Genomic DNA, 24,428 nt, shown 5'->3' on the forward strand with positions numbered 1-24,428 from the left:
CACTTTCAGAAACACTCCACATATGCAGTTATTTATGACTCCTCTACAGTGCTGCCTATGCTGTCACAGACACCATAATGAGACAAATATAAAGTCCTCTAACTCTATGGTTGGTCCCATCGCATAACCTCATGGACTACCCACTGGGCACAGATGTCAGTTCAATGTCTAGTTTAGATTTACACCTTTGGTTGAGTTTAACTAAATCTAAACTAGACATTGAACTGACATCTGGTTTCATGGTTTCTCCCAGTCTCAGAGAGGCTTATACAACAGTGACTGAATGTGTTACACAACACCTGGCATGGGCAGAAGTTTCTTTTAAGACCAAGTAAAATGCCATAAATGCCCTAATGTTGACCTTTTGCAAGTCCAATCAGTTTTCCACATTGATTCAACATCACACAGATTTTTTTGGTGTGGAAATGACATGGAAATAACATTGATTCAACCAGGTAAAACGTCATGTATGATGGGTCAATTGTGACCGACTGATCTACAATAAGTAATGAGTAGTTATTTATGATGCAAGGTTCGTTGTACATCTGTCAGTCGATAGTCGTCTGCACTGTCGGCTGCAATTTCAATCAAGCACTATTACTTGCTGTTCTTGGCCAGTTCCTCATCATTTCTTCCTCCCCATCTCCCCCAACAGATGGCATTGTTTGAGGCTTATACAACAGTGACTGAATGTGTTACACAACCCCTGGCATGGACAGAAGTTTATTTTAAGACCAAGTAAAATGCCAAAAAAGAGTCAATGGATAAATTCTGCCCTGAAAGGTTATTCATGGTGTGTTCCTTTGTCTGGCTGGTTTCTTCTAAAGACTGTCATGTCTGTCAGCTTTTACCCAGTGCCTCATGAAAGTAGATAGTACTGCAGAGAGACAGGGTGTCATATTACACTTAAAACACAGACATGTAATTTAGCCACCAAACAACACCTTCACTGTGTGCTCAGTTTTCAACAATGCTTTATTCATATACAGGGCATATGTTATCCACACATAAAATGCCACAAAATTTGTATACAACATTAAAAAAAAGATTAGATAATTCTCCAACAGTTCTAAGAATTTTCCCTGCACCAGTTGTATAACATATGTACACATTTTCTTAAAATGTTGTAGCAGGTTGTAGCATAATACTTTTCCCAAAAAAATATTGAACATGTCAGGAAGTGTGCTAATGTTTAGCGGTAACCCAATCAAGTCAGTGTTACTGACATTGTTTACTGGTTTATGGAAATCAATATATTATTTTATATTCCATAAAAAACTTACATCGTCTACCAGCTTTTCCAAATCAAAATCTTGGAACGCTTTCCTACATTATTAATGAAAGCCCTAATGATGTTATACATAATTTTGTGCAGATATCAGCTTTGAGCACTGACCTACAGTTATAGTGTATTATAACGGCCAACGGAATTCATATATAAGAGCAGAAAATACTGGTTATTTAAGCCAGGGTAACAATGACTTTAGTTGGAAACTGACCCTAGAGAGAAGTCTAAAGACTGGAAGACCTCTAACACACAAAGGGTTGTCTTATCTTGTCCAGATTTAGCAAACAACCAATAAATGAATCTTTCAATTTGAATGAGGTTCTCATTTGTTAACACACACAAAACCAACTATCAAATATCTTTACAAAAATAAAATCCAGACTACTTTCCAAAGGTAAATCTTCAAAGAATTTCCCAAACATGAGCTGGAAGCACTGCAATCACCTATTTTTCTCTTATTACATCAGCAGGTATTAGGAACGTGACAAGCGAGCTTGGTAACAAGGAAACACACAGGCCAAAGGGCAAAACCCAGGAGACAGAAACCCTGAAAAGAGACTTGAGTTTTGGGGTCTGATATGGTAATGTAAACAGACACTGGGCATCGCAATGACTCGGCTGAAGACACTGTGAGGTCCTTGTTGAAACTGTGAGGCCCAGTTCAAACCACATGGATGAGTTGAGAAACCTCCTGGTTTTACCAAAAGGAATTTCAAAAACAGCAACATTTATCAAAAGCTATTTTAAAAAACTTCAACATACACAAACTTAACCAAATTTCAGGTGTAGCCTGTTTTCCGGTTTCATATGAGGTAACTAAAATATATTCTACTCATTGCAGACGGAGCACAAGCACAATAACATTTCACCTTTTTACATTGAGTGTGGTAACTGTCCATATCTGCATGTCTGTAGAAGATCAAGGTCCCAGAGAAGTTGGATAAATTGCTTTCCAAGCATTCCAAAGTAGTAAACAGGAGCAAGGTTGGAGTTTTACTTTTGGTTGAACACATTCTCTAACTGCAGAAAACTCATAAATTGCACAGTTATGTCATAGATACGGTAAGTCAACTGGTTTATAATATTTTTGTATCGAGTTATATTTCAAACTAAGGAAAAGGTCTGGAAAATATAGCTCTGCTACTATTTACATTTTTTGTGGGTTCTATACTGTACACCACTTTTTGAAGCATTTCTTAATAAAAACCACAAAACACTGAGAACCTGAAGAGTGAATCAATTTCCTTGAAATGACAAGGATCCAAGAGCAGTGGACAATAGACTGAAGACAGAGAGACTTTAAAATATTACAAATCATTGTACAGTTTGGAGCAAGTTTTAACATGTACTTGTACAGGAAGAGATTTGTATTGAAGGTCTTCCTAACATGGTTTTAAAACTTCTACCAAGCAGTAATAGTCCCCTGATTAACTTGAGTTATTGGATTTGACGGTTATTTATGCATTTTATTTAACCTGCTTTTTTTTGCAGGGGAAGTCCCATTGAGACCAAAGTTTAGAGTAAAAGTATAAGCCATGCTAGTTTAGACTAAAACCCTAAAAGATAAAAATCCTTTTCAGTTTACTTAGTAAAATGTCACCCACCCTTACCCCACCAATTTCAATCCCTCAAAATATGAACACAATTATCTTTTTACTGGCCAATGGTGTACAAAACATGACCAAAAATACACTCATTGCAGTGCATTGAAATAAGCACTTAAATATGAAAATGTACTCACACAAGTTTTAAAAACAATAAGCAGGGGTCTTCCACATTCCTCCTCCTCTTCTTCATCATCTCATCCATCAATCCATTCGACTCATTTATTCACTGTTTCGCCACAAATAAAATCATTAGTAGCCTACTTGTCTTCCAGCGGTGCACTTGAAAGAAAAGAGAAAAAGGTGAAGAGGGGAGGGGAGGGTTAACATTTAATTTTCACATGAAGCGCAACAGTGGGTATTCACAACTGATTCCTGACCACAAACTAAGGATGTTACTACATAGTGACCTGACCAAAATGAAGTGACTGGCTGATGCAATCTGTGTGCACCGGCCAGCGGTTGTCTGTGTTTGGTCCCTTACAGCTCTCCGAATTTGGCCGCGTAGCGGGCCACGACATTCTTGCTGCGGGCAAAGTCCTTCCGTAGCTCGCCCACTTCCTGTCGCAGCGCCGTGTTCTCACGTTCCAGGAACGCCGCCCGCACTGTGATCTGGTTCTCCTTGAGTCGCCGCGCGTCCCGGGAACGCTTCGCTGCCACATTGTTCTTCTTCCTCCTATGCCAGTACTTTTCATCCTGGTGAGGAGAGACAGGTGTAGAGGGGGAAAGAGAAAGAGCAGAGAGTACCGGGAGAAAGAGAGAGAGAACAAGGTTATTATTGAAAGCGATCTTGATGCTGAGGGCATGCTTTCAATTCAATGTCGCTGCTAAGTTATTGAAAGCATCCTTGAAAAGCAAACTTATTTTTCCTCACTGGTGATAAGTTATTTAAAGCAACCTTCAAAATGGCTGAATGCTCTATGAACTAACTGATGGTACTGGAATACAAAATTAAATATTACAACAACAAAAAATTATAAACAAAATCCAATTCCTCTTCTTGGAATTAGAAAAAGCTGTGTACACCTACCTACATACCAAACCCACATTTCCATTCTCCATGTCTCTGATTTACTTACCTTAGAATCCTCAGGTACATACACCTTCTTGGCCTTCTTGATCATTGGTTGAGGTTTGAGTTCCTCCTCTGAGAACTTGTGTTTGCGTGGGTTGAACAGCTCTCCTCCAGGAACACTGGACAGGACCAGGTCAGTAGGATCTGGGTCAAAGTTCACATCCACCTCAATCTCCTCTGGGTCGGTGGGTTCAGGGGTCAGCCTGTCCTTGTCTGTCACTACCTCTGTGGGGGAGACACAGGTGACCAAGCATTAGGGTTCAAGTATACCGTTTGGGTTAATGTGCAAATGCTACTATCAGTTTTACGGGTTGATAAATAAATGCTCCTGGTGTAAATGAGGCATTCTATTATGCGAGACTGCAAGTCCTGTTCCAGAACCATATATTTGGCTATATCCTGAACTGGAGTAGATTAGAATAAATCCAGTGACTCAAATTGGCAGACATCAAGTTAAAGACTTCTACATTTGATAAGGATGGCCTCCACGGAGTCCAGCCCACGTCTGTTGGTCAGCATAGCTACGATCTATTTTCACCACCATCTACGCCAGCGACAGTGCATACTGCCTTGAATGACATTCAAAACACACCAGCATGTGTTTCCCTGTACATGTGTGTCCTTGATGCTCAGACTATCTGACTGTCTATGGCAGAACCGAGAACAACTTACTTGGTTTACTTTGATCTTTAATGCATTTTTTTCTCACTTTTTGTATTACTTACACATTATACCATGTAACTACCAGTGTAACAACACTAACAGACTAATATGTAAATGCATAAGGCTCTAAAGGTCTCACAGATGTTGGCCTACCTGTGTCATCTGCGATGTCAATACTGTTGAGGGTGATAGTGACCCCTTCTTCCTCACACTGATCCAGCTCCAGGATGGGCAGCAGGGAAATGGGGGCGGCTGGGGCTCTCTTGGGCTTGGCTGCCATGGTGGTGGGCGTCTCGGTCTTCCCTGCATTCTCCATGTTGAGCGCATCGTCCAGGGACGAGGGCGAGGTGGAGATGCCGTTCTCCATGAGGAACTCCTCCAGGTCCATGTACTCCAGGTGGAAGGTTTCCCCATTGTACGGGATAGTCTTATCCCAGATGGCAGGGGTCAGGGCGGCCGACGGACCCATCCCACTCCCTCCTTCAAGGTCCACATTGTCCCCCATAAGCATCTTCTCCTTGTCATTGTCTGTGGCAGCAAAACAGAAAAGCATTGGTTATTTTATGAGTTATGGCAGGGTGGATAAAACAAATGGAGGAGAAGAGTCATTGGAAAAGGGTTTATTTGACATGGTAATTCAGTAGATTGTAAATGGCTGTGGATAAAACACTCAGAACACACACATACATACATATATAAATAAATAAAGTGGTCCATGTGACAATCTAGCCCACAAGTATGATCATGCAGGCTTCATGTTTCAAACAATGGACGAGATATGATGAAATACTACATCAGAATTTGGTATTAAAGTGGACCTTGACACTACTAGACAGAAAAATGTGACCTACTAATAGTGGTTCCAGTAAAGTTACGGAGTTGTGATGAGGTTTAGAGAGGAATTTACTGTCAACTAACCTTGTTATTTTTAGTGCTACATTGATATTGATTACTCCATTGTTGTTGGCGCTTGCAAGAAAGGCGTTTCACTGCACTTGTGCACTTGACATTAAAAATGGTGTGCTGTCTGCGAACCCCATAATTAAAGTGTAGCTACCCAATTTTAGTTTCAATTCAGATGAAAGGATAGCTGAATTCTTGTAGATAATAACACTATAAAAACAACAGACAGAAAGGGTGTGATTCTGTGTACCAATTTCCTACATTGCATACGTTGTATTCGCATTCGGCTTTCTCCGGCACAATTCGGCCTCTTCTCAGTTATTTTCCTAGAACAAACGATGCGTACAAACCCCACACAGAGAAGCATCTAGAGTAGACTTACCATCGTCGCCCTCGAGTAAATTCGGTGGGGGCATTTCCATTATTTTCTTCAATACCACGGGAAAAGCACCCGGTGACCCCATGAAGGTTTCCAGTGGGGTGGTGATCGGCTCTCCTGACATTTTTTACGGCAATTACGCAAAAACAAATTTTAAGATATGCTCCTTCAACAATGAAGCATAGGCTAATGTAACAGAATATCCTCTCCGTGAAACAAAAGTATCCGTTAGAGAAACTGCAATTTGGCTAAATGTTACAATGTAACAGCGAACGACACGACATTAGACTACCTCTTCAGAGTATGACCTGACTCCACAAATAACGTAACAAAAAACGTTTTGTTGGTCAACAGAAACCGCACCTCTTGAGTAGAAAATATACAATAGCCCTGTTCTGATTGGTGCTTTTCATCTATCCCATTATGAATATTAACATTCTCTGAGCAACGTAGGCAAGGTATGATATACCATTGGTTGACCGAATTATATATCTGTTGTAACCCTGCATAAATTAGAGGAAAACGTGTTGGGAGGGTGGAACAACCTCAATGATATATATATCCATACGTTAGACTTAGACAGTCACTTAGGAAAGCAAATGTTGGTATAGTTGGTGTGTAGTGACAGTACCTTACAGCTACGCATGCAGTGTCAAAATGTACTTTGACAATTGCCCCAATTTCTCTAGGAACAAATGTGTTTTTAGGCCTATTTATTTTACCAGCTATTCAGGGCATAAAACAATAATCTATAGGCGGTATGACTCCTTTGTGAGAAAATAACATTTGTTTTATTGTCTAGCCTATGCCATATAACATAGCAATTGTGAGTAACAAATTTTCCGGTTTCCCAAAATAATTTTAAGCCTAAAATAAAAGGAAACCGAGCCCTGGTTCATTCGCTTCGTTCTCACATGGCAACACGTGCCATCATCGTATGCTAAAAAAAAAACACGGAGACCAATGAAGACTGCGCAGTGAGCGCCTACTATTCAAATTGAGTACACGTGAACGACCGGTCTGCTCTGCTGCATTGCCAGGGGGAGGTACGGAGCTATGCGATTTGAGACAGGTGTCGCTATTTTACTGGCATTTTACCATGACACGTTTTTTTCAGTCACTGTATTTATGGACACATCTCCGTACGATATTGTGCTAGGCACTCACATTAAGCATGATACTTTACTATACACACTACACACTAAACAGCCTACATATATTCAGACATGGGCTAGTCCATACGGCTGCGCACAATTGGCCCAGCGTCGTCCCGAGTTTGGCAGATGTAGGCCCATCATAGTAAATAAGAATTTGTTCTTAATTAACTGACTTGCCTAGTTAAATAAAGGTTAAATAAAAAAATGAAAAAGTCATATGCATATACACCAGTGGAGGCTGCTGTGGGGAGGATGACTCATAATAATGGCCAGAATGGAGCAAATGGAATGGCATCAAACACATGGTTTTAATCTGTTTGAAACCATTCCATTTACTCCATTATACTCAATTCCAGCCATTATTATGCCTAATAATATTTTTTCCATGTTTTGTCCTGCTACCATGTTGTGCTTCTGCCATGTTGTGATGCTACCATGTTGTTGTCATGTTGTGTCGCTACCATGCTGTGTTGCCATGTTGTTGTCTTAGGTCTCTCTTTATGTAGTGTTGGTGTCTTGTCGTGATGTGTGTTTTGTCCTATATTTTAATTTTCTTTATTTTTTTATTGTTCTTAACCGACTTAAATAAATAAAACATTTTAAAAATGTATTATGAGCCGTCCTCCCCTCAGCAGTCTCCACTGATATACACCATGAAAACCAAATGCACAAGCCCTTACTAAAAACATTATTCTAAATTGCGAGTTGTCAAACATTTGTTTTCAAACTGATCAAGCAGAGGCAAGGACAGCATTCATGTATTGTAGTTGTTTTTAAGGGGCATTACTGCAAGAGTAGAGTGTGCTGTACTGTCAGTATAGCATAGCTCTTCCCACCAGCCTCCTCTGACACAGAACTAGTCCAGCATCCACACCACAGCACAAGAGGAGAAAACAGAGATGCTGTCCACTGCTATGTCTTTATGACACCTTCATAAATCCTTTACAAGGCCTTCATAGATGCTTCACAAATTATTGAAAAGCTGTTAATAGTCCTAATATACAGTATAAAATGGCGCCGAAGAGGATGGCTGACGTTTTACATGCTCCTAACCAATTGTGCTATTTTGTTAGTTTTTTTTTCATTGTTCGTAACTTATTTTTAAACATATTTTGTACATAATGTTGCTGCTACCATCTCTTATGACCGAAAATAACTTCTGGACATCAGTGATTACTCACCACGAACTGGAAGGATATACTGCTCTCCCGGGAACAGGCTCAAATCCGTGTCATTTGCGTGATGAAAAGACGGCGGAAAAGAGGACACAGATCAGGCTGCCTTCTGAGAATCCATAGGCAAGCGAGTAAACTCCCACTACCATCCGCCCTACTTGCTAACATGCAATCATTGGAAAATAAAATTGATGACCTACGATTAACGATCATCCTACCAACGATGCATTAAGAACTGTAATATCTTATGTTTCACCGAGTCATGGCTGAATGATGACACGGCTAATATAGAGCTGGCGGGATTTTCCTTGCACCGGCAGAACAGAGAAGCTACGTCTGGTAAGATGAGGGGTGGGGGTGTGTGTCTTTTTGTAAATAACAGCTGGTGCGCAATGTCTAATATTAAAGAAGTCTCAAGGTATTGCTCGCCTGAGTTAGAGTACCTTATGATAAGCTTTGCATACAAAGCTCTCCCCCGCCCTCCATTTGGCAAATCTGACCATAATTCTATCCTCCTGATTCCTGTTTATAAGCAAAACCTAAAGCAGGAAGTACCAGTGACTCGCTCAATACGGAAGTGGTCAGATGACGCAGATGCTATGCTACAGGACTGTTTTGCTAGCACAGACTGGAATATGTTCCGGGATTCATCCAATGGCACTGAGGAGTATACCACCTCAGTCATCGGCTTCATCAATAAGCGCATCGACGACGTCACCCCCACAGTGACCGTACGTACATATCCCAACCTGAAGCCATGGATTACAGGCAACATCCGCATTGAGCTAAAGGCTAGAGCTGCCGCTTTCAAGGAGCCTAACTCTAACCCGGAAGCTTATAAGAAATCCTGCTATGCCCTCCGACGAACCATTAAACAGGCAAGAGTCAAGACAGGACTAAGATCGAGTCATACTACACCGGCTCTGACGCTCGTAGGATGTGGCAGGGCTTGAAAACTACACTGCTCAAAAAAATAAAGGGAACACTAAAATAACACATCCTAGATCTGAATGAATGAAATATTCTTATTAAATACTTTTTTCTTTACATAGTTGAATGTGCTGACAACAAAATTACACAAAAATTATCAATGGAAATCAAATTTATCAACCCATGGAGGTCTGGATTTGGAGTCACACTCAAAATTAAAGTGGAAAACCACACTACAGGCTGATCCAACTTTGATGTAATGTCCTTAAAACAAGTCAAAATGAGGCTCAGTAGTGTGTGTGGCCTCCACATGCCTGTATGACCTCCCTACAACGCCTGGGCATGCTTCTGATGAGGTGGCGGATGGTCTCCTGAGGGATCTCCTCCCAGACCTGGACTAAAGCATCCGCCAACTCCTGGACAGTCTGTGGTGCAACATGGCGTTGGTGGATGGAGCGAGACATGATGTCCCAGATGTGCTCAATTGGATTCAGGTCTGGGGAACGGGCGGGCCAGTTCATAGCATCAATGCCTTCCTCTTGCAGGAACTGCTGACACACTCCAGCCACATGAGGTCTAGCATTGTCTTGCATTAGGAGGAACTCAGGGCCAACCGCACCAGCATATGGTCTCACAAGGGGTCTGAGGATCTCATCTCGGTACCTAAGTGGCAGTCAGGCTACCTCTGGCGAGCACATGGAGGGCTGTGCGGCCCCCCAAAGAAATGCCACCCCACACCATGACTGACCCACCGCCAAACCGGTCATGCTGGAGGATGTTGCAGGCAGCAGAACGTTCTCCACGGCGTCTCCAGACTCGGTCACATGTGCTCAGTGTGAACCTGCTTTCATCTGTGAAGAGCACAGGGCGCCAGTGGCGAATTTTCCAATCTTGGTGTTCTCTGGCAAATGCCAAACGTCCTGCACGGTGTTGGGCTGTAAGCACAACCCCCACCTGTGGACGTCGGGCCCTCATACCACCCTCATGGAGTCTGTTTCTGACCGTTTGAGCAGACACATGCACATTTGTGGCCTGCTGGAGGTCATTTTGCAGGGCTCTGGTAGTGCTCCTCCTTGCACAAAGGCGAAGGTAGCGGTCCTGCTGCTGGGTTGTTGCCCTCCTACGGCCTCCTCCACGTCTCCTGATGTACTGGCCTGTCTCCTGGTAGCGCCTCCATGCTCTGGACACTACGCTGACAGACACAGCAAACCTTCTTGCCACAGCTCGCATTGATGTGCCACGACTCCACTACCTGAGCCACTTGTGTGGGTTGTAGACTCCGTCTCATGCTACCACTAGAGTGAAAGCACCGCCAGCATTCAAAAGTGACCAAAACATCAGCCAGGAAGCATAGGAACTGAGAAGTGGTCTGTGGTCACCACCTGCAGAACCACTCCTTTATTGGGGGTGTCTTGCTAATTGCCTATAATTTCCACCTTTTGTCTATTCCATTTGCACAACAGCATGTGAAATTTATTGTCAATCAGTGTTGCTTCCTAAGTGGACAGTTTGATTTCACAGAAGTGTGATTGACTTGGAGTTACATTGTGTTGTTTAAGTGTTCCCTTTATTTTTTTGAGCAGTGTATTACGGACTACAAAGGGCAACCCAGACGCGAGCTGCCCAGTGACGCGAGCCTACCAGACAAGCTTTTTTGCTCGCTTCAAGCCAGGCAACCCTGAAGCATGCACGAGAGCACCAGCTATTCTGGATGACTGTGTGATAACGCTCTCGGTAGCCGATGTCAGCAAGACCTTTAAACACAAGTCAACATTCACAAAGCTGCGGGGCCAGATGGATTACCTGGACGTGTACTCAAAGCATGCGCAGACCAACTAGCAAGTGTCTTCACTGACATTTTAAACCTCTCCCTGACCGAGTCTGTAAAACCTACATGTTTCAAGCAGACCACCATAGTCCCTGTGCCCAAGAACACTAAGGTAACCTGCCTAAATGACTACAGACCCGTAGCACTCACATCTGTAGCCATGAAGTGCTTTGAAAGGCTGGTCATGGCTCACATCAATAGCATCCTCCCGGATACTCTAGACCCACTCCAATTCGCATTCCGCCCCAACAGCTCCACAGATGATGCAATCTCAATCGCACTCCACACAGCCCTTTCCCACCTGGACAAAAGGAACACCTATGTGAGAATGCTGTTCATTGACTACAGCTCAGTGTTCAACACCATAGTACCCACAAAGCTCATCACTAAGCTAAGGACCCTTGGACTAAACACCTCCCTCTGCAACTGGATCCTGGACTTCCTGATGGGCCGTCCCCAGGTGGTAAGGGTAGGCAACAATGCGTCTGCCACGCTGATCCTTAACACTGGGGCCCCTCAGGGGTGTGTACTTAGTCCCCTCCTGTACTCCCCGTTCACCCACGACTGCGTGGCCAAACACGACTCCAACACCATCATTATGTTTGCTGACGACACAACAGTGGACAACGATGAGACAGCCTATAGTGAGGAGGTCAGAGAACTGGCAGTGTGGTGCCAGCATAACAACCTCTCCCTCAATGTGAGCAAGACAAAGGAGCTAATCGTAGACTAGAGGAAAAGGCGGGCCAAACAGAACCCCATTAACATCAACAGGACTGTAGTGGAGCGGGTCGAGAGTTTCAAGTTCCTTGGTGTCCATATCATCAACAAACTATCATGGTCCAAACACACCAAGACAGTTGTGAAGAAGGCATAACAAAACCTTTTCCCCCTCAGGAGACTGAAAAGATTTGTCAATGGTCCTCAGATCCTCAAAAAGTTATACTGCTGCACCATCGAGAGCATCCTGACCGGTTGCATCACCACCTGGTATTGCAACTGCTCGGCATCTGACTAAGGTGCTACAGAGGGTGGTGCGTACGGCCCAGTACATCACTGGGGCCAGGCTTCCTGCCATCCAGGACCTAAATAATAGGCAGTGTCAGAGGAAAGCCCATAAAATTGTCAGAGACTCCAGTCACCCAAGTCATAGACTTTTCTCTGCTACCGCACGGCAAGCGGTACCGGAGCGCCAAGTCTAGGACCAAAAGGCTCCTTAACAGCTTCTACCCCCAAGCCATAAGACTGCTGAACAACTAGACTAATCAAATGGCCACACGGATTATTTACATTTGTAAACTCAGCAACTCATGACCCTGTCTTTCAAAGATCATTTGTAAAAATTCTAAAAACTTCAGATCTTCATTGTAAAGGGTTTAAACACCGTTTCCCATGCTTGTTCAATGAACCATAAACAATTAATGAACATGCACCTGTGGAATGGTCGTTAAGACACTAAGATCTTACAGAAGGTAGGCAATTATGGTCACAGTTATGAAAACTTAGGACACTAAAGAGGCCTTTCTACTGACTCTAAAAAACACCAAAAGAAAGATGCCCAGGGTCCCTGCTCATCTGTGTGAACGTGCCTTAGGCATGCTGCAATGAGGCATGAGAACTGCAGATGTGGCCAGGGCAATAAATTGCAATGTCCGTACTGTGAGACGCCTAAGACAGCGCTACAGGGAGACAGGACGGACAGCTGATCGTCCTCGCAGTGGCAGACCACGTGTAACAACACCTGCACAGGATCGGTACATCCGAACATCACACCTGTGGGACAGGTACAGGATGCTAACAACAACTGCCCGAGTTACACCAGGAACGCACAATCCCTCCATCAGTGCTCAGACTATCCGCAATAGGCTGAGAGAGGCTGGACTGAGGGCTTGTAAGCCTGTTGTAAGACAGGTCCTCACCAGACATCACCGGCAACAACGTCGCCTATGGGCACAAACCCACCGCGCTGGACCAGACAGGACTGGCAAAAAGTGCTCTTCACTGACGAGTCGCAGTTGTGTCTCACCAGTGGTGATGGTCGGATTCGCGTTTATCGTCAAAGGATGAGTGTTACACTGAGGCCTGTACTCTGGAGCGTGATCGATTTGGAGGTGGAGGGTCCGTCATGGTCTGGGGCGGTGTGTCACAGCATCATCGGACTGAGCTTGTTGTCATTGCAGGCAATCTCAACGCTGTGCGTTACAGGGAAGACATCCTCCTCCCTCATGTGGTACCCTTCCTGCAGGCTCATCCTGACATGACCCTCCAGCATGACAATGCCACCAGCCATACTGCTCGTTCTGTGCGTGACTTCCTGCAAGACAGGAATTCTGCCATGGCCAGCGAAGAGCCCGGATCTCAATCCCATTGAGCACGTCTGGGACCTGTTAGATCGGAGGGTGAGGGCTAGTGCCATTCCCCCCAGAAATGTTCTGGAACTTGCAGGTGCCTTGGTGGAAGAGTGGGTAACATCTCACAGCAAGAACTGGCAAATCTGGTGCAGTCCATGAGGAGGAGATGCACTGCAGTACTTAATGCAGCTGGTGGCCACACCAGGTACTGACTGTTACTTTTGACCCCCCTTTTGTTCAGGGACACATTATTCAATTTCTGTTAGTCACATGTCTTTGAAACTTGTTCAGTTTATGTCTCAGTTGTTGAATCTTGTTATGTTCATGTAACGGATGTGAAATGGCTAGCTAGTTAGCGGGTACGCACTAGTAGCGTTTCAATCAGTTACGTCACTTGCTCTGAAACCTAGATGTAGTGTTGCCCCTTGCTCTGCAAGAGCCGCGGCTTTTGTGGAGCGATGGGTAACGACGCTTCGTGGGTGTCAGTTGTTGATGTGTGCAGAGGGTCCCTGGTTCGCGCCCGTGTCGGGGCGAGGGGACAGACGTAAAGTTATACTGTTACATTGATGCTGTTGACCCGGATCACTGGTTGCTGCGGAAAATGAGGAGGTTGAAAGGGGGGTGAGTGTAACGGATGTGAAATGGCTAGCTAGTTAGCGGGTACGCGCTAGTAGCGTTTCAATCAGTTACGTCACTTGCTCTGAAACCTAGATGTAGTGTTGCCCCTTGCTCTGCAAGAGCCGCGGCTTTTGTGGAGCGATGGGTAACGACGCTTCGTGGGTGACTGTTGTTGATGTGTGCAGAGGGTCCCTGGTTCGCGCCTGTGTCGGGGCGAGGGGACGGTTTAAAGTTATACTGTTACATTCATACAAATATTTACACATGTTAAGTTCGCTGAAAATAAATGCAGTTGACAGTGAGAGGACGTTCCTTTTTTTGCTGAGTTTATGTACTTAACAGTGTCTCCCAAGGCCTCACAAACATTTGTGTGAATGTGTCTAATAATCAGCAATTGGTTTGGATATTGGAAGAGGGTACCACAAGATTAGTGAGCTCTGTGTTTATTTCATTATCAAGTGCTTGCCTGGCAGCTGTTACTGTATGTGGACAGGTTGCATCATTAGTCATTAGGTTTTACAGTGCCTTCAGAAAGTATTCATACCCCTTGACTTATTCCACATTTGGTTGTGTTACAGCCTGAATTCAAAATGTATTAAATAGATTTATTTTTTTCGCACCCATTTACACACAATACCCCATAATGACAAAGTGAAAATGTTTTTCGAAATGTATTGAAAACGAAATACAGAAATATCTAATTTACATAACTATTCACACTGCTGAGTCAATACTTTGTAGAAGCACCTTTGGCAGCGAATACAGCTGTGAGTCTTTCTGGGTCAGTCTAAGGGCTTTCCACACCTGAATTGTGCTACATTTGTCCATTATTCTCTTCAAAATTATTCAAGCTCTGTCAAATTGGTTGTTGGTCATCGCTAGACAACCATTTTCATGTCTTGCCATTGATTTTCAAACAGATCTAAGTCAAAACTGTAAGTCAGCCACTCGGAACATTCACTGTCTTCTTGGTAAACAACTCCAGTGTAGATTTGGCCGTCTGTTTTAGATCATTGTCCAGCTGAAAGGGGAATTAATCTCAAAGTGTCTGGTTAAAAGCAGATTGAACCAGGTTTTCCTCCAGGATTTTGCCTGTGCTTAGCTCCGTTATGTGTATTTTTTATCCTAAAAAAACTCCACAGTCCTTAATGACTAAAAGCATACGCATAACATGACGCAGCCACCACTATGCTTGAAAATATGGAGTGGTACTCAGTAATGTGTTGTATTGACAAAAAGTGAATTGCCTTGCCACATTTTTTGCAGTATTACTTTAGCGCCTTGTTGCAAACAGGATGCATGTTTTGGAAAATACATATCCCACCTCGCACTGCCTGGCAGGTGAGCTGTGTGCAATGAATTAAGTGCTGATAGATTCATTTTTGGAGGCGCTGCGCGCCTCGATAGTTAGCTATTTAGTGGCTAGCCAAAAAATGATTCGTGTTGGAAGTTGGATCATCTTATCCTTTGAGGCTTTAAAAGTGTTAATAAATTATGAACATTCAAAGCAACTGGGAAACGTCCAACGTCCATTAAACGTCCTTAGCTTTCTATAGAACTTCTCAGTGATAGGAAGCACGAGCACCACCAATCAGCAGTGGTGGGCCGTCAGGGCCAGCAAGGCCTTCTCTGCTGGCCTAAACATCATCAGAATATATATTTTTTTTTAAATATATTTTCCCACAAATATGTATTAAATTATTCCCCAGAGTAAGAATTATACTCTTCATTTCATAGCTTTCCTCTTGGTTGCACTGCTTCCAGCCCCAGGTTGAGATTTGGAGGGCTGGCCTTTATGTTAGATCTTTTATCCAATCATATTCAGCCATCATGTGTTGCCAGGGGTCTAAAATCTGCCCGCAGGCCTTCAGAATCAACAGTGCGGGCGCTTGTAGCTTAAAGTGAATGGAAATGAAAATTTAGTGTCAACCAATCAGCTTTAGAGTTGGCTATTGTACGCCTGCTGGCTGGCTCCAGTGTTACACAGGAGCCAGCTAGCAGGCGTAGTGCGTGCACGTCTTTTGATTGGATTACCAATATTGAGAAGCAGGTCCTATGGGCAGGTCTATGCAGATCTTCAGAACTAGGAAACTGAATTTGATAAACGAATTAATTTGCGTACGACTAAGCTGTTTTTTCAACCCACAATGGCGGAAGGAGGAGAAGATATCGATTTGGTCGAGGATATAATTATAACGCCATTCTCAAGACGAACTTTTCAAGAAAAGTTAGACATTGTAAGGAGAGGTCGCCCGACGCCGATGCTACAAAGCCTGTCACAGGCGGGAAAGGGGTTCGTTCGCCACTTTCAAAGTTCCAACTACGAGCGCTATCAATGGCTCACAGCCCCCGAGAAGCACTGCAAACTGTACTGCTGGGAATGCCTATTATTTGCAAGTGATCGATTTGGTGTTTGGAGCCACACTGGCTTTGCAAACTTGAGTTGTCTAACCAAGGCAGCAACGAGACACCAAAGTACGGCTGGGCACTTACAAGCAATGGTGCTTTTGAAAACTTTTGGGGACACCCGAGTGGATCTACAGCTCAATGAACAATCGCGCAGGGCAACGGAGCTGCACAATGAAAAGGTGAAGAAAAATAGGGAAATATTGAAAAGACTCATTGATTGTGTCATGTTTTTGGGTAAACAGGAACTTTCTTTTAGGGGACACGATGAAAGTGCTGACTCCACAAACAAAGGGAACTACGTGGAGCTTCTTTCTTTTCTTTCTGAAAGCAACACAGATTTACAATACCACCTGTCCACTAACAAAGTGTTCATTGGGACGTCCGGCAAAATACAAAATGACCTAATTTATGCTATTGCTGAAGTGATGGGAGAAGAGATCAAAATGGAGATTAAAAAAGCTCCCTTTGTTGCTGTTATGGTGGACGAGACAACAGATGTGGGAAATGCAGCACAGCTCTCACTCGTCCTGCGTTATGTGGCGGACACAGGAGTCAAGGAGCGATTTTGAAGATGTGACAAGCGGCAAGCGAGCTGATGACATTGCCGCTCTTATTTTCCGTTTCTTGGAGGAAAATGAATGTAGTCTGGATAAAGTTGTGGCACAGTGTTTTGATGGCGCAGCAGTCATGGCATCTGGACTCAATGGGGTGCAGGCTAAAGTTAAGGAGAGGGCACCGATGGCCTTATTCATTCACTGCTATGCACATCGACTAAATTTAGTACTGACTCAAGGAGCCTCAAAGCTTAAAGAATGCAAGGTCTTCTTTGCCAACCTCAATGGCCTTGCAGCATTTTTCTCACGATCCCCTAAGCGCACGCAACTGCTGGATGACATCTGCAAGCGTCGTCTTCCTAAGGTTGCACCAACGAGGTGGCAATATACATCTAGATTGGTCAATGCAGTCTTTGAAAAGAGAGTTGCCCTAAAGGAGCTGTTTAACCACTTACTGGAACATCATGATGACCATGACGGGGATACTGTGCTTATGGCTGATGGATTTAATGCACGTTTGGATGATTTTGAGTTTTGTTTTTTGCTTGAAACATTCAATGGGATTTTTTAATATTCGGATGTGCTTTTTGGAATTCTACAGAAACAAACTTTGGATGTACAATTCTGCCTGACAAGGGTGAACGAGTTTTGTGACACAATTGAGCGAGAGAGGTGCAGGTTCAGTCAAATCTACGATGACACAGCGCGCATCTCAAGTTTACCCAGCGCACGCAGAGGCCCACAAGGAGACCCTCGCACATACTATCAACAACTCCACAGCAATATTCTGGACAACATTCTTTGCCAGATACGAAACAGGTTTCAAGACCACGAAAAATTAATGTTTCTCTCCCTCCTGGACCCCCGGCACTTTCAGACCTACCGGAAAAAATTCCCGCAAACAGCCTTCTCCAGCTTAACAGAGAGTCACGGAACACTGTTCGACCTATCCAAGCTAAAAACAGAACTGACTGTAATGTATGCTATGACTGATTTTGAAGGGAAAAGTCCCTCTGATCTCCTTGATTTCCTTAAGCAGAAAAATCTGAACGAGGACATGGGGCAACTTTACACATTGGCATGTGTGACAGTGACTATCCCTGTGTCCACGGCTTCTGTCGAGCGGTCATTCTCGGCCTTAAAGCGAATCAAAACGTATTCCAGAAATGCTACTGGACAGACTCGGCTTTCAGCATTAGCCTCCATGTCGATAGAAAAGGACTTATTGGTGGAACTAAAACGCACAGATAGACTGTACAACAGAGTCATTGAAGTCTTCTTGAGGAAAGAAAGGAGGAAGGATTTTGTGTTCAAATAATCAGTCTTTGGTGAGTAGGCATACAATGCATGTTATTTTTTATTAAATGTGTATGTATGTTTCGCATTTTATTTCGTTAATATTAAATACCCTATATATTAACAAAATAAAATGGCAAATAGCCTATGTTGCAAATTATTTGTTTTCTTTCTTTTATTTTCAGTGAATAGTTATGTGTCTTTATCATCACGGTGAAACTGCTTTGGGTGCGACAATGCGCTGTTTAGTGAACACACTGTATTTTTTGGGGGGGGGACTTAAAGCTCAAAGTTTGTGGACCAGAAATGGATAGAAGAAGAATATTAATATAACTCTGTTGCACTCGACTATGTTCTTGCCTATTAGTTGAACTGTACTGTATTGTACTCTTCCCCTGCAATTCTCTGAATAAAAATGTCAATTTCAAGGTGACGCAACGCCTGGTTATACTGCGTTTCTGTAATAAGAGGTGGATTAATTCGGGTGGGACTGTGTAGGACCTCACTGAAGGCCCAGGCCCCAGGCCCACGGCACGCTACTGCCAATCAGCCTACACACGTCGTTACTATGACAACTAGTGTAGACATGTCAGCAAATGAACTAAGTGCTGTTTGAAAACACACACATCCGATTTGGTGTTTGGACAGTCAGTAGTCCAAAACTGATTTGAGCGTTAAGGCCTGCAGTGTGAACAAGGCTATAGTCAATTGCACAACTGAATTCATTCAACCGAAATGTCTTCCGCATTTAACCCAACCCCCCTGAATCAAAGAGGTGCAGGGGCTGCCTTAATCGACATCCACGCCACGGGAGCAGTGGTTTGGTTAACTGCCTTGGTCAAGAGCAGAAGGGTAGATTTTTCCACCTTGCCGGCTCGGGAATCTGTCTTTTACTGGCCCAACGCTCTAAACCTATAGCCTACCTCGAACCAGCCACCGTTCGGTTACTGGCCCAATGCTCTTACACGCTAGGCTAATCTGAGGTCTTTCTTGTAACCAAGTTGCCAAGGCTAGTTGACACTGTCAAAATGGCACCAGGATTTTATTGATTTTACGCAATATATAGGATACGCAGGGAGAAATCACTCCAAAATATTGTATTGATAGTCGAAGAGAGTGTTAACATACATTTATTGAAAACAAAGGTACTGTATCAAATATGTTTTGAGTTGCAACATTGTCGCGCGTGGATTCATTTACTACAGCGCTGGGGAAACATTATTCCTGATCGTTCAGTCACAATGCAATTTATTGACAATTTGCACACAAAAAATACGATTATTTCGCTTCTTCTTACCGTTGTAATCAAGGGTAGGAATAGTGAAGGGATCCTCAAGCAGAGCTTTGAAAATCTCCGGAATCTCAAAATAAGACATATTTCTCGACTTTTCTAAACGCTTGCAAAGATAACCTGGTCTGACTATCAATTAAAAGCTGGAGCAGATATATGAAGGTGACAAGATTTGTCAACGCTTCCAAGTTCAACAGTAGACAAAAAAATCACATGTACAACGAAATGTTGATGAACTGAGAAAACTGAAACTTTTTTTCACGACCACAAGGTTTGTATAGTAGCCTGTCCCGCCCCCTTAGCGCCTTGTTTTTCCATTGGTTCTTTCCCCAAGCCTGGCTGATCTAGCCAATTACTGCCAGGTATTCACACACAATTATAATACCAACGTCGGAAAGATTCGTGATAGGTGTCTGCTTTTGTCTGACAAAATGGAAAGCCAATTTGAAGCCTTTTCCATATTACCCAAAGAAAATAAGCACAGATATCTGGGGCTCCCGAGTGGCGCAGCGGTCTAAGGCACTGTATCTCAATACTTGAGGTGTCACTACAGACGCCTTGGTTCGAATCCAGGCTGTATTACAACTGGCCGTAGTTGGGAGTCCCATAGGGTGGTGCACAATTGGCCCAGCGCCGTCCGGGTATTGGCCCAGCGTCGCTTGATTGTAGCCATACTAGCATCGAAGTTGCTCATTATCTCAGTAAATTAATATAATCATATTTCTATAGCGTTTTTTATCATTCTTGTTGAAAATTCTTTTTATCCGTTCAGTTAGGGATTTTTGTAATTCAATTATTGTGTTCTTTGTCTTTTTTTGTCTCTTAGCTAGCTAGCTATTAACGCTCTAACTAGTAAGGTGGCTGGCAATTAGCCAACGCCCCCCACCCTACATGGCACTGTTTTACTCAAGGCGCTTGCAAGAGCTGCCAAAGATTACAGTGACGGATGTACATCGTCTGTCCAAGACAAATAACAAAGCACCGACCTCCAAGTGGAAAAAAGGATTCAAACGTTGTCTCCAGTTACCTTTTCAACTATGTATAGCCAAGTTGCCTATCAGACCAGACAAGGACGTTTACTGAAAGCTGTAACGTAGTTTAAGACATGCCTTTTACAGTACCTAGCTAACATTATGATTGCTCATTCTTTTTATTCCAAACAGTTTCGAACAGGGACAAAGTGACAGGAGAGGTCAGCATAAGGGTTTGCCCCTACAGGTCCATGAGGAAAAATGAGAAACCACACAGTTTGAGTGTAGGGTGAAAAGTCAGCTGTTTGTCACACTACAGTTGTGGCCAAAAGTTTTGAGAATGACACAAATATTAATTTTCACAAAGTCTGCTGCCTCAGTTTGTATGATGGCAATTTGCATATACTCCAGAATGTTAGGAAGAGTGATCAGATGAATTGCAATTAATTGCAAAGTCCCTCTTTGCCATGCAAATGAACTGAATCCCCCAAAAACATTTCCACTGCATTTCAGCCATGCCACAAAAGGACCAGCTGACATCATGTCAGTGATTCTCTCGTTAACACAGGTGTGAGTGTTGACGAGGACAAGGCTTGAGATCACTGTCATGCTGATTGAGTTCGAATAACAAACTGGAAGCTTCAAAAGGAGGGTGGTGCTTGGAATCATTGTTCTTCCTCTGTCAACCATGGTTACCTGCAAGGAAACACGTGCCATCATCATTGATTTGCACAAAAAGGGCTTCACAGGCAAGGATATTGCTGCCAGTAAGATTGCACCTAAATCAACCATTTATCGGATCATCAAGAACTTCAAGGAGAGCAGTTCAATTGTTATGAAGAAGGCTTCAGGGCGCCCAAGAAAGTCCAGCAAGCGCCAGGACTGTCTCCTAAAGTTGATTCAGCTGCGGGATCGGGGCACCACCAGTACAGAGCTTGCTCAGGAATGGCAGCAGGCAGGTGTGAGTGCATCTGCACGCACAGTGAGGCGAAGACTTTTGGAGGATGGCCTGGTGTCAAGAAGGGCAGCAAAGAAGACACTTCTCTCCAGGATAAACAAAAGGGACAGACTGATATTCTGCAAAAGGTACAGGGATTGGACTGCTGAGGACTGGGGTAAAGTAATTTTCTCTGATGAATCGCCTTTCCGATTGTTTGGGGCATCCGGAAAAAAGCTTGTCCGGAAGAAGACAAGGTGAGCGCTACCATCAGTCCTGTGTCATGCCAACAGTAAAGCATCCTGAGACCATTCATGTGTGGGGTTGCTTCTCAGCCAAGGGAGTGGGCTTACTCACAATTTTGTCTAAGAACACAGCCATGAAAAAGAATGGTACCAACACATCCCCTGAAAGCAACTTCTCCCAACCATCCAGGAACAGTTTGGTGACGAACAATGCCTTTTCCAGCGTGACGGAGCACCTTGCCATAAGGCAAAAGTGATAACTAAGTGGCTCGGGGAACAAAACATTGATATTTTGGGTCCATGGCCAGGAAACTCCCCAGACCTTAATCCCATTGAGAACTTGTGATCAATCCTCAAGAGGCCCACAAATACTGACAAACTCCAAGCATTGATTATACAAGAATAGGCTGCCATCAGTCATGATGTGGCCCAGAAGTTAAATGACAGCATGCCAGGGCGGATTGCAGAGGTCTTGAAAAAGAAGGGTCAACACTGCAAATATGGACTCTTTGCATCAACTTCATGTAACTGTCAATAAAAGCCTTTGACACTTATGAAATGCTTGTAATTATACTTCAGTATTCCATAGTAACATCTGACAAAACATATCTAAAGACACTGAAGCAGCAAACTTTGTGGAATTAATATTTGTGTCATTCTTAAAACTTTTGACCACGACTGTATATGCCGGTTACACAGTCAGAGATGAAGCCTAGTCTTAGACTAAGAAGTTCCTGTCAATGAAGATATACATTAAGAGGCATTGCTTAGTCTAGGACTAGGCCTAACCCATGTCTATGAAACCGTTCTTAGTGTAGTAATTGTTCAGTTGTCTTCCTTGCTGTTTATGTAAACTCTGTTATGTTGGACGCATTAGATTACATTTAAACAAGGGCATATACCCTTAATGGAAAAGTTTAAACCCTTATTGCTGTAATGAATTTAGTGGCTGTTGCATGTTGTGCCAGTCATGTGTGTTTGCTGGTCGTGACACATGTTGGGTGATTTTATAGTCTAATCATTTTATTTTTATATCCCCACATAGGTTGTACTGAAGTCCTCTGAGCCAGTAACAATGACAACATCACTGTTCATGTGTTGCTGGCACTGCACTATGCAACCACACAGTTGCATTACTATTGTCTCCCGGGTGGCGCAGTGGTCTAGGGCACTGCATCGCAGTGCTAGCTGTGCCACCAGAGTCTCTGGGTTCGCGCCCAGGCTGGGCTGGGTTCGCGCCCAGGCTCTGTCGCAGCCGGCCGCAACCGGGAGGTCCGTGGGGCGACGCACAATTGGCATAGCGTCGTCCGGGTTAGGGAGGGTTTGGCCGGTAGGGATATCCTTGTCTCAGTATGTAAAATGTAATAAAATGTATGCACTCTACTGTAAGTCGCTCTGGATAAGAGCGTCTGCTAAATGACTAAAATGTAAAAATGTATTCCAGTCTGCACACTATTCCCAGATGGGAACACCAGTCGTCCCACCTGTGCACAGCTGCACAAAGGCCGAGCAGCAGTGGCATAAGCCAAGGACTATGCTATGTTTTAATAGCTATACCACATATCAACATCATATGTTTATAATCACATCATAACAATCACAGCGGCTGGTAATAAATGATTTAATGAAAACTTAAATCGTCTCATGATTGGATTTAGAATAGTGCCCTTATACTGTCTTTTTACAGGGTCCGCAACCTGGGCCCATAGGCAAAATGACCATCACCAAGCCCATCAAAAATCACATGGCAGAAGGAGGGATTAGGTGTGTATTCCCCAATAGCCAGTATAGTAGGTAGTAGCTGGTCATATCCTATTACACTTTGATGATATAAAATTATTTAATTTCAGGTGGTTTTAAGTACATGGTTTAGATTGGCTAACCACAGCGGCTGCTTTGCAGAAGTACACTCTACAGAGCCATTCTTGGAACGCTCCTGAAGAGACATACAATAACGTTTGCATGTTTCCAAAACATGCAAAAGTTCTTAGGCAGGAAATACTAAATAACAAGGGACAGGGTCCTTTATCTTTCAATGAAAGAGAAACAAACCAACAAATCTGTCTGTGCAATTAATAATTTAAAATAATTCAGTTACATTTTTCTGTTCTCTTGTCACTGTAAATAAACCTTTTATAATATTTTGCTTGGAGTATAAGCAGAGGTGTTTATTAACAATAAATTGACTACAGGGTGTTAGACAATGTGGTTGGTCACAGCAAAAAAAAGCAAAGATGCATTGCAGTAGTAGCTCATTGCTTCTTGGCCCATGCCTTCACAAGAGGCCCACACTGGTAGTTGTGTGAGAAGGCAAGCCACATGTGAGGATCTGTATTTATTGCACTATAACCCAATACTATATCACATGTGATATAATATTAGCAACTGTTAGCCTGGGCGCCTGGGTGTCTGTGTGTGTGTGCTGAAAGTAACATTGTGCCCCAGATAGTGTGCTGAGAAGCTGTGTTTAACCTTGAGCGAGAACAGTATGCTTTCTATGCAGGTGCAAATAGCTCAAACAATGTTACAGAACTGTCTGACCTCAGTCTCCAGGGTGTGGGAGCGTAATCTACACAGCAACAGTGCCGGACACCAAGGAGCGCCAAGAGGCTGGGACTAGCCTGAGCGCCGGCGATGGGCTGAGCAAGTTTAAACCACGCTCAGCCTCTACTGTGATAGGCCAACAGACGGGTTGGAACTACGTCTATCACAGTATAAGAACAGCTGTTTACTTACATCCTGCCAGTTCTCTGT

The 24,428-nt window shown here is 43.5% G+C and overlaps 1 protein-coding gene across 2 annotated transcripts; it reads right to left on the minus strand.

Annotated features, from left to right (window-relative positions):
* Positions 1 to 956: 956 nt before the first annotated feature.
* LOC120046772 (thyrotroph embryonic factor-like) lies at positions 957 to 19,740 on the minus strand. 2 transcript variants are annotated; one of them, XM_038992272.1, is made up of 5 exons: positions 19,528 to 19,740; positions 4,784 to 5,158; positions 3,972 to 4,192; positions 3,377 to 3,588; positions 957 to 3,174 (listed from the first exon to the last, which is right to left on the minus strand). In XM_038992272.1, the coding sequence occupies exons 1-5, from the start codon at positions 19,604 to 19,606 to the stop codon at positions 3,153 to 3,155; spliced, it is 909 nt and encodes a 302-aa protein (XP_038848200.1). In that variant the 5' UTR covers positions 19,607 to 19,740; the 3' UTR covers positions 957 to 3,152. The 2 variants fall into 2 exon arrangements, with proteins under 2 accessions (XP_038848200.1, XP_038848199.1); XM_038992271.1 differs by lacking the exon at positions 19,528 to 19,740 and adding an exon at positions 5,916 to 6,288.
* Positions 19,741 to 24,428: the final 4,688 nt, after the last annotated feature.

Source organism: Salvelinus namaycush, chromosome 4 (assembly GCF_016432855.1).
Source record: "Salvelinus namaycush isolate Seneca chromosome 4, SaNama_1.0, whole genome shotgun sequence".
In the NCBI taxonomy this organism is placed as follows: Eukaryota; Metazoa; Chordata; class Actinopteri; order Salmoniformes; family Salmonidae; genus Salvelinus; species Salvelinus namaycush.

Excerpts from the sequence above, each read along its gene's own strand:
- LOC120046772 (XM_038992271.1), bottom strand. The coding sequence starts at position 6,036 with ATGTCAGGAGAGCCGATCACCACCCCACTGGAAACCTTCATGGGGTCA. Across the intron at positions 5,159-5,915 it reads TTTACTCGAGGGCGACGATG|ACAATGACAAGGAGAAGATG; the intron begins GTAAGTCTACTC and ends TTGCTGCCACAG. Across the intron at positions 3,175-3,376 it reads GCGGCCAAATTCGGAGAGCT|TGCACCGCTGGAAGACAAGT; the intron begins GTAAGGGACCAA and ends TTTTCTTTCAAG.